General features: G+C 33.9%; 1 protein-coding gene across 1 annotated transcript in view; it reads right to left on the minus strand.

Moving 5' to 3' along the window:
* LOC104728775 overlaps positions 1-1031 on the minus strand; it is a 2533-nt gene extending 1502 nt beyond the window's left edge. Inside the window, exon 1 of the mRNA XM_010447712.2 lies at positions 3-1031. Within this exon, the coding sequence (XP_010446014.1) occupies positions 3-929 (927 nt within the window). The 5' untranslated portion in view covers positions 930-1031. The remainder of the gene's footprint in view (positions 1-2) is intronic.

The following is an 11030-nucleotide window of genomic DNA, read 5'->3' on the forward strand; positions in this document are numbered from 1 at the left end:
ACGAAATTCTCTTTGGTCTCTACAAACGAAGCTAGATTCCTCAACACACCAGCAGCAAAAGCCTGAGAGCCAGGACTCCCACCTTGACATATCTCCAACAGAGACGAGATCCCACCTCTACAACCAATCGCTCTAGCGTTCTCCTTAGACAAACTCAAAGCTTGTAAAGCAACACAAGCTTTCTCTTTAGCAAAACCACTTCCTGATTCCAGAACACGAAGGAGATGATTCAATAGAGACAAGCCTTCAGCTATTAACACATGTTTACTACTCTCAACCATAGAGATTCTAGAAATTACAGCTACAGTCTTCTCCTTCATCCCTAAAGAACACGAATCAAGTAACCTAACCAAAACAGGAACAACTCCTTGAGCTACACAGATCATCACGTTCTTGTCATCTTCGTGAAGCAACTCAAGCAACGAATCAATCGCTGAGTTCTTCGATTCAACTCCACCGATCTGTAATCGAATAACTAGATTCCTCGCTTCTAATCGAACAGCTTCCTTCTTCGACGAAATCGAAAACCCCGAGACGACGACGACGACTCCGTTATCCTGAAGCAGTCCGCTCTTAATCAGAACCTCAGCATCTTTTACATGTCGATCGAGTCTCGCCATGACCGAGTCAACCTCACTCTGCGTCTTGAGCTTACCTTCAGCCAAATCTGGTCCTTCGCACCTCGCCGCGATAGAAACAGCGTCGCTTAGCGTCTCGCGAACCGAAACCAGAAGATCTTGAACGAGCTTGTTGGAAGAAGAGCCGGCGAAATCGGAGAAATCGGAGAGCTGAGTTTTGAGATCGGCGAGTTTGGCGCGAATTGAAGACCATTTGCACTTGAAGCTAATAAGCTTAGGGATTGAGTCGAGGAGAGAGGTGATAACTTCCGTTAAACTCCGGTCACCTTCGTCGGAGTTAGGTACCGTCATCGGAATTAGGGTTTGACTGAGAGAGTAGAGAGAGAAAAGAGGAAGAGAGAGAGTAAGAAGAGGTGTGAATTAATGGGAACAGTGGGGATGCTCCTTTGCTTTTGTGCCAGTTGGGAAATTGCGAAATACAGGGAGGGAAATGAGAGTTCACGCGCTTTCGAAAGCGCGTCTAGTTCACTGTTTTTGTGAAATAAGAATTAGCTTCGTCAAACCCAATGATCAGAATCTTCATGCATGTTACGTGGACAAACCAATATCTATATATATATATTTTATAATTAGAAAAAGTTATTCACTTTTTTAAGTTGGACTTTTTTTGGGAGCTAATATTTGGACTTTTACTTACTGATATATTTTATAGAATAAGGTTGATTTTGATGTACGACTCTTTTTTTCTTTTCTTTTGGGAATATAGTGTTTGTATATTGTCGAATTTATATGAAAGTGTTTTGCAATGACAACTAATTTGCTCTTTTATTTGTTTTTTACAACTAATTTGCTTAGCAATTAAGAGTATCTCCATCAAAGCATCTTAAGTAAAGTATCTTAATACAGATTTTATTTTTAATTTTGAAAAAAGTGAAATTAAGAACTTCATAATAAACTTTAATATTTCATAGGTTAGTTGAAAGTTGTTAAATTTGAGGATTTAAAAAATATTTTTTCTTAAAAATTTGAGAAATAGAAGAGAGGCCAGTTATATTAAAATTCAAGTGCCAAAACATATATATTATTACAATGAAAACTCATGGTTAATTGTCTTGGATTATTCTGATCATTTCTTTGGATAAGTTTGACGGTTGGTTGGTTGTTGATGGCGCCATCGTAATGACTATGAAATACAAACTAAAGAAGAGAACACAACTAGAATCAGTCTCAGACGACTATGAGAAAGATAGACAGGGAGAGAGATATAATGAACTCTCAAATGCTCAAAACAAAACTATGACATATGCAAAATCCATGCGTCAAACAAACAACAACAAGCTCTTCATAATCGATTTACATGAAACAAACATCATTAGACTCAACTTGTGTTTTTTTCTTCACAGCCAGGACAAGCTTTGCAACATGAGTTCAAAAACACCACTCGAGATAAACCAGATCAATCAGTTCTCAGTTATGATGAATTCAAGAAACACAAGTAAGAATCAGATATTTCCAGTAGGTAATTCTAATTCGATTTCAAAGGTGGTTTGCCAAAAAAGTCACAATTAGTGAATCCTACAATATACTATCCACGAAAAGCCCTGAATCCAGTATCATGTCGATATAAATTCAAGAGGCCAGTTATATTAAAATCCATAAAGCTAATGATTCATATCGATCTACTAATGAAATCAAAGAGATTATGTAAAAGAGATTATTACCTAGAGAAACGATTAAACCAAACAATTCGAGAATTGACCACTTCAATCTCCGATTTGGTGAAGCAAAAACCCTCTCCAATTGATGAACCGCCACCGTCGATAGTGCCGCAGTCGATCGAGATGATGATATCGCCGGTGAAAGACGCTTTGCCCAGTGTTATACATCTTCTCTCAAGCTTTTCCATTCTGATATATCGATATCGAAGAGACGAGAGAGGAGAGACAGAGAAACGATTAAAGAGAGAGAGAGGAGAGCAAAATAAAATCGGGAAAGAAGAAAAAGAATTTTTTTTTTTTTTTTACTCTAACCAATCACAAACCAACACACCGATGGTTCTTAATGATCCTAAAACATCTAAGCTAACAATCGATTCTTAGCAAAATCAGATTATTTCCATTATAATTAATCTGCTTTTTTGCTAAGCAACTTGTAAGATATTCACTAAGATGCTTTGATGGAGATACTCTAAGAGTGTTTTTAGACTATTCTTTAGCCAAGCGGAGTTAGTTTAATGGAAAACTGCAATTGGGTTTTGACCATGGATTAAATTTTACTATTATGTTTATATATGTGTTTTCGGTATTTTAAAAGGATTTTATAAAACTTGCTTAATTTAATTATAATGTTATGTTAATTAATTATAAAATAATAATAATAATAATAATAATTATAATGTTATGATATTTTGAGGATTAATGTTTATTATCTTAGACATCACTTGATTATCATGTTATCTTTTAAATTACAAGGAGAAGAAATCTCACTTTTCGAGTCAAAGTATTGCAGAGCATTTTCATTAAACTAGAAAGAAGTTTATGCGAGCAGTTCCACGTTCTAACCCATTTATCTATTTTTTTAAAAAGTAAAGTAATTTCATTTTGAGGAGAGAATTTTGTCCAACCTTACTTTATTTTAGAATTAAAAGTAAAATTCTCCAAATTTTAGTGTGAATTAGAAATAGAAGTCTCCAGAGAAAAAAACAGAAATTTATACTTTGAAGATGAAAATAAAATGAGAATTTGTTATAAATATCTTTTTTGAGATACCTTTTAAAGAATGCCTTTTTTTTGAACATTTTCATTTTTACATTTTTTTACACAATTATAATATGTTAAATTAATTTTTATAATTGTTTTTTAGATTTGGTTTCTCTATTTTACATTTAGGGTATAGTTTTTACTTTTTAGAGGATAGGGTTTAGTATATTGGGTTTAGGGTTTAGAATTTTGTTATTTTATATATTAAAAGAGGTATTTTTGAAAATAGATACAATGAAATAGTATTTTTGAAAAATGACATAGAAAAAATGGTATTTTGAAAATCTCCCAAATTAAAATAGGTTAGAATATTTTTAATTCTAAACTTTGTTTTAGGTAAAAAATATAGAAATGAGTTACAGATGATCTTACATTTATGCGAAAACTAACTAATGATGAATTGTTTATTGTTTTTGATAAAATATGGAAATGATCATCACATCAATTCTAATTGTTGTGCAAAAAATAATTAATTGACATAAAATTAATCCATCAAATGATTCGGAACTGAGTTCCAAATTTTTCTAAAGTGAAATTTATAAATATAAATATCCAGGCCCGGCTCAAAACAAAATTAGACCCAGTGCCAAAATCAATAAAAAACAATTTTGTGGTATATATTTTCTAAACTCAGAAATTTTGGACCCTAAAATGCTTAGTAAAATTGTTGAAAAATGATGGGACCCTGTGCATATGCACCGTCAGCACACCCTTAGAGCCGGGGCTGTAAATATCCTACTGCAAACATCACAAAGGCGAATCGAAATATTGTTTTTAGAGATATTTTATTTAAATACATATTGCAAAACAATTAAAATATATGAAACGCTAACTTTTATTGAATTATTGTATTTCAAAAGCTAAAATCAAAATTTCCCTATGATTACTTTTGGATTGATATATGAACAAAACATTTTGCTGGATTTTTGAATAATATTTTAGAGATACATGATTCTAAGCTGCTAACTAACATGCAAATTTTTTTGATGCATGGTTAAATATTGTAAGAAAAATGTCTTAATAATGAAAACTGAAAAGTAAAAAAAGCTAAATTAAAGGTAAAGGTTTGGTATGAGTTAACCTATTACTAAACCCAGCTTAGATTTAAAAATGATGTAATCCAACTAAAATATGAAAAATATGAAGTCAATCTTAAGTCTTAACTAACTTTTCAATGTGAGGGTAACTAGAGATCAGTCACTACCAATGGTATGATACTTAAGGGTTCTATTTAGGTGTGCCATACACTTTTTGGTATTTAAAACCTATGTAAGGTGATATATGATCATGTTATGTTCTGATTTTCTCAATTTTAGTTGAATACTATGGAGTTCTTGTTTTGGTGGGATTTTTATTTTAGTATTACTCTTATTGAGATGTTATAATGTCATTACTCAAACACATTATCAATTTATCATGATAAAAAAAATGTTCAACTTAGCCGAAACATAACAACAAGCACAAATTATAACTAGTACTATTATTATACCAACTGAACTAACAATCTAAATTTATTACACCCAGCTCCTTCAAACTTCCGTAAATAATTAAATATCATGGCATTGACCACATTGAAACCTTCCGAAGACAAAACAATAAGCAGGTTCTTTCCCTGTTCTAAAAATTCCCGCTTAACCCCGATTAAGTTCCGTAAGATTGTAGATCCATTTTTCCCGTCTCGATTAATGATTAATTCCCGCCTAGCATCGATTATCCGATTATATCTGTCTAATTTGAGTATACTAATTGTTTTTGGAGTCAAAAATAATTCAAATATATATATTTTGTTATTTAGACATTTAAATTAAGAGTTTATGAAGTTTTATAAAAACTAATGTACAAACTATTAATAAAAATCATAAATCTTTTTTTTCCGACCAACATGAATCCCACGTCTGTTTGATAGCAGCCTCCTCTTGTCTGCGCAAATAATTCACGATAGTAATAGGATCTCTGTATGAAACATAGCAGAGATCATGACCAGTACCAACTGGCTTGTTGTGAGGCTCCTGAAGCTTTCTCTTCTTACACTTAGGTGAAGCATTTGCCCTAGTATTCCGCTGAGCTTTTGTAACCATCCTTGATGCAAATTCTGCAGATTAGGGTTCAAAATGACAGCGTGACGACAATGATGAATTACGGCGAGAAGGCAATGATGAATTTACATGAAGATAAATCCATTGTTGTATTCATGAATTTATCATAAAGGTAAAGGAGTTTGAGTCTCATTTTTGAGTTTTATTTTTTTAACTAACACACGTTTTTAATAATTGAACACAAAATCTCATCAGAAATTTAATTTTGATAATTTGTTAAGTTAGTCAACTTACAATGTGACTTATTTGGCAAAGTTAATAAAAACTAGCGATTAAATGATAAGTTGATAAAAAATTAACGATTAAAAATGAAAATCAATAAAAATTAAAGCACTATTTAATTTAAATCAAATTTGTGGTTCTTTTGATATTTTTGATAGTCGAGAATTTTTTTGATATTTTTCCCATTTTTCTGACATCGTCACTTTCATACCCAACAACACTTCATATCAAAAAGTGTTGGGAGTGCTCATTACTCTCATCCAAGTTCACAATAACAGTCGTTCCAACAAAGTACATGTGAAGAAGGCACTCATTCTCCACAGGGGAACTACCCACATCTAGATTCCTGACATTACAGGATGGATAGTCCCGCATCATATCTAAGATCGACTCTTCTGCCCCATTACACATTGGGCAAGTCGTCTCTTTCCCTATTACTTGATGACCAACCAACTAAAGAAAGACCCGCATTCTTTTCGGTACCACCACTCCCCATATCCATTTGAAGAAACTCGCCATACATGGCCTAGCCTCCCGATCATATTTCAACAAAGCATATGCAGGTTGTATTGTGAACTCAATATTTGAAGTACCTTGCCAAGATAATTCATCCTTCATCCCAAAGAAATCATTCACTACCACTGCCAACAACCGGTGAGTAATATTCACTGGTAGAAAGTGGCTAGTCTGCGACACATCTCAGCCTAGCCCCACTGTCCAGTATGCTTCTACTGGTTTATTTTTCTTTCTTGATATAATTTTAGTTTTATTTTTAATCAACTTTCAAGTTATTTCATTACACACATTATTTTGAGTTTGAAGTTTTATTATTATGTGATATATTTCTAAAAAATATTATTTTCCGCAGCATTTCAATATTTCATAACACTTTTATCTGAAACTCCTAAATATTTAGAGATTTTTGGAATATTTTTTCTAGGAGATCGTCTGTATATTATATATAGAGGTTAAAAACTAAATTAAAAAAGAAAAGGAACCGATTGAAAATAAAGAAAAGGCCACTGTGTCACTTTAAAAAACCCTAATCGCTCCTTCTTCGTTTTCCTCTGTTTTCTCGGATTCAAATTCAAAATTCGTATATGTCCATGGAGTAACCTCGACATTGAACTACCTACACACAGAGTCGAGTGCTTCGGCCATATCTTTGGATTCGGAATCGTGCGCTTCCTCTTTCTCCTTTTCTCCGAGAAAACACCCAAGCTATTGTCTTCACTTCGCCGCCGGCAGACCTAGAATCATAAAATGGTGTCGCCGAAAGAGTTAGTAAGCATAGTACACTCTTCGCTACTCGGAACATCTCGGCCAACTCCAACGCAGCGTATCGAACTCACCCATGCCATTCGCAACTCATTTTCCTCTATTCAGAACCTCCTATTATATCCGGTACTTGCTCAATTTCATAGTTCACTCGATGCCTCTCTTTCAATTTTCCCTGGGTACAGTAACGATTTTTTTTTTTCCAATCTCTGGGCAGCCTCCGAAACCGTCGGACAGAGCGCAAGTTCAGTCCCGAGAAATTAGACTCCCGGATTCGCTGCCTATATCTTTGGATGACCAAGATGTTGCTATTGTAAGTGTTTTTTACGAATTTGGGAGACGAGTGTTTTGAGTCTGAGATATTCTTGGTCTAGTGGATGTTAAGATTTCAAGATTTAGATATGAACATAGGTAGTGTATTTGAGGATTTTCAAATACAATACAACCTTTTGGCTTCTGTTTAACTTTCTTCATCTTCAGAGACTGGTTAAAATTGATGTTACCTTATATTATCCTGGTATTTGAAAATATGTGTGATGATTTATATGGTTGATATCTTACTGCCTTCAGAAGTTTTGCTCCTATCGACGTTGATGACTCGCTGTTCATTATCTTATATTGTTACTGATTGTAGAGTTTGAAACTGAGTGATGAGCTTCACCTAAATGAGATAGATTCTGTTCGTGTGCTTGTGTCTGCAAATCAGGAGGTGTGATTCTTCACTTTGCTTCTACTCTCATCTCTTAGCTTCTAAAGCTCTGGAGTTATTTTCTGCGATATTTTCTTATATTTTATCCTATGTTTTTAGTGGGGCTTAGTGGGACGGGACCCACTTGAGATTCAACGGCTTGCAACTGGACTGTGGTATACAGGGAGAAGAGATATTACATCAACGCTATACACACTCCTGAGGGTAGCTTACTCTCTCATTTTATTTCTGGCTTTTTTTTTTCCCCTTCTAGTGTTAGTAGCGTTAATGCGTTATCACACATTACCATTTTTCTGGTTGAACAGGCAGTTGTTCTGGACCAGGGGCTTGAACCTGATCTTATAGCTGACATTCAGGGACTCTTAGAAGAACTGATCAAAACTGGTCTTAGACAACGGTTGATTACTCTTATAAAGGTACTGACCACTAAGGTTCTTTTGAGATACATCCTCAATTGGTTTCAAACTCAAGATTTTCAGTATATATGTAACTAAAATAACTTCCCACTTTGCTGCATGAATTTATTTTGAAGAACTTATCTTATTGACAATCGTTCTCATTACTGCAAAGACTAATTCTCTTGTTCGTTGAATATCCATGAGCATATCTGTATAGCTACAAACATTTCAGTCTACATTTCATTTGTTTCTCATGATCTTAGAGGTAAACAGTCTTTCTCCAATTAGTAATTGAATATCCATTTTTCAAATGTGTAACTATTACTTATAGTGCACATTGAACCGTTGTGCTAACATACGGTATTGAGACCATTACAAATTTTTCCGCATCAAGAAAATGGTTGTTTGCTGTTTTTGCCTGCTCTATTATGTCATTGTTGTTACTTTTTAAAATTGTCAACTACAGTGCTTAAGACACTTGGGGGAATGTATTTCCTAAATAATATTCATCTTTGAGATTCGTTTTCTATATTATCTTTTAATTCAAAGACAGTTGCGATTACCTTTAGTGTACCATTTGTGATTTACTTCTCACTTTGCATTAACATCAACACTCTGATGTACCTTGACTTCAAATTATAGTGTTCACATCAAACGAGTCAAGAAAATTTAAAGATTTACTTTTGAAACTTCAAAAAGTCAGTGATTGTCCCCCATCCATGTCCATTGTCTTCATAGCTGAACATTTGTAGCAAAAGCATGCTCTAATCTATTGAAAAATATTAGATGTAAAGGTTCTTTTAGATGATCTTTATGACTTGATAATTTTGCTTTTTGTTTTGTTTTTCTTTAACATTATTATGTAATTACTGTCATGATGCAAATTCGTTGTTGTTAGGAACTCAATCGGGAGGAACCTTCTGGATTGGGTGGGCCCTTATGTGAGCGATACCTTATTGACTCAAGAGGTGCTCTTGTTGAACGAAGAGCTGTTGTTCATAGGGAAAGACTGATTCTGGGACATTGCCTTGTTCTTTCAATTTTGGTTGATAGACCTGGTAAGCCTGTTTATTTCTTATAAAGCTTTTGTGCGAAGATTAACAATGCTTCTTGTTATAGAAATTCAGTTGTTGGATACAGTGCTTTCGTTAATGGTTTGATTTTTTTCATGAAAAAGACAGCATAAGTTGCATTGTCCACCATAGTAAGTGAAATTATTGATATGTGGTTTACACATTTGCTAGGACACTTCTTATGCCGGACTAGTCAGATCATTTGGTCAATGTGCTGTGAAATATATTGTGTTTATTATATATATATATATATATATATATCAATTTATGTGTGTGTAACTATGCATTGAACATTTTTGACTGAAGTTGAGTATCATATGTGAATATGGTGTTTGGTATACATCCTCCATTATTCTGATCTCATTTATGAAATTTTTTAAAAGATACTACTTTTTAATAATTATTAAGTTGTTTATTAATAGGATTAAAACACTCTTGTTGTATTATATCTTTTGTTATTGCTCTAGGAGATTTCTGTTTCATATTCATTCTTCTAACAAGTTGTTTATTGCAGGTTCGAAAGATGTAAAGGATATATTCTATGTTTTAAAAGATAATGCAGCTCATTTAACTGAAGGAAATGACACCATAAGTTCTCAGGTTCATGCTAGTACTACTCTTCATGACATCGTGGCTTTTTAAGCTTTCTTCCTTCCCTGCTTATTTAATATAAAATGTGTTAATTTCTGATAAATGATTGTTATCTTTGTTGCAGATTACTTTTAGTCTTCTGTTTTCTCTCATCATCACCTTCGTATCAGATGCAATCAGCGGACTATCTGATAAGTCATCTATGATATCTCAAGATGCTTCGTTTAGGACAGACTTTCAGGATATTGTAAGACGAGTTGATACATTTTTCTTTCGCTTCTTATCCCTGTCACTGACACTCGAAAACACACTTCTGCCTTTCTTACGTCCTGATCACCTTTCAGGTCATGGCTTCTGGCAGTGACCTCACTGCTGATGGGTTCATTGGTGGCATAAGGCTTGCCTGGGCTGTACATTTAATGCTGATATATGATGGAATATCTGGAATGGATACAATTCCCACGGCTTCAACAACAGATATGAGGCACATATGCTCCTGCCTGGAGTCCATCTTCTCAAAAAATGTGTTTCAGTTTTTGCTGGATAATGTTCTTCGAACTGCAGCCTACCAGGTACTTTCATATAAACGTAATCCCAAGTTTCTATCTGGATTCACTGTTCACTTGATATCACTTGACGAGCTAGTGGAAGATTTTTTAGGCTACTGGAAGAGTTACCTTGATTTCCCAGCTAGTGATGACATGTTTAGCTCCTTAAACTTTTCTTGAAGTTTGAGTCAAAATTATCTCTACCTTTGCTTATAGAATTTTGTATTGATTGAGCTATTATGCATGAAACATGGATCAGAAAAAGAGCTATTTTGTAATGGTGCATATGGTGTTTATACTCTTTCTTCCTGACAACTGCAGTGTATATTGTCTGTTTCACTATAATTGATTTATGTGTAGGCCTGTATGGATGCCATTTTATTCCTTTATACAGTCTTTACTTGATTAGTTATTCCCAAATGTGAGAGTGTTTCCATTTCTTTATGCTGATTGTTCTGCTTCTAATCCCATTATATATTTATTAATGATTTCATTATTGAGTATATGATTTTACTTTATTAGTATTCGGTGGGTTCCTATTTGGATGCTGTATTCATTCTTGTTAGTCTCTAGGATGTTGCTAAGTCAGATATTAATTTTAAGTCTCTTTCAGGTTTTCTACTATGATCTTTGATTTTCCTGACTCAACCCTTCCCTCTTGTGTTGGTCTATCAATGGTTGACAAATTGTTACTTGCTACATGCAGAATGATGAGGAGGACATGATCTACATATATAATGCTTATCTGCACAAGTTAGCCTCTTGTTTTTTATCTCAC

The sequence above is a fragment of the Camelina sativa genome, chromosome 11 (genome assembly GCF_000633955.1).
Source record: "Camelina sativa cultivar DH55 chromosome 11, Cs, whole genome shotgun sequence".
In the NCBI taxonomy this organism is placed as follows: Eukaryota; Viridiplantae; Streptophyta; class Magnoliopsida; order Brassicales; family Brassicaceae; genus Camelina; species Camelina sativa.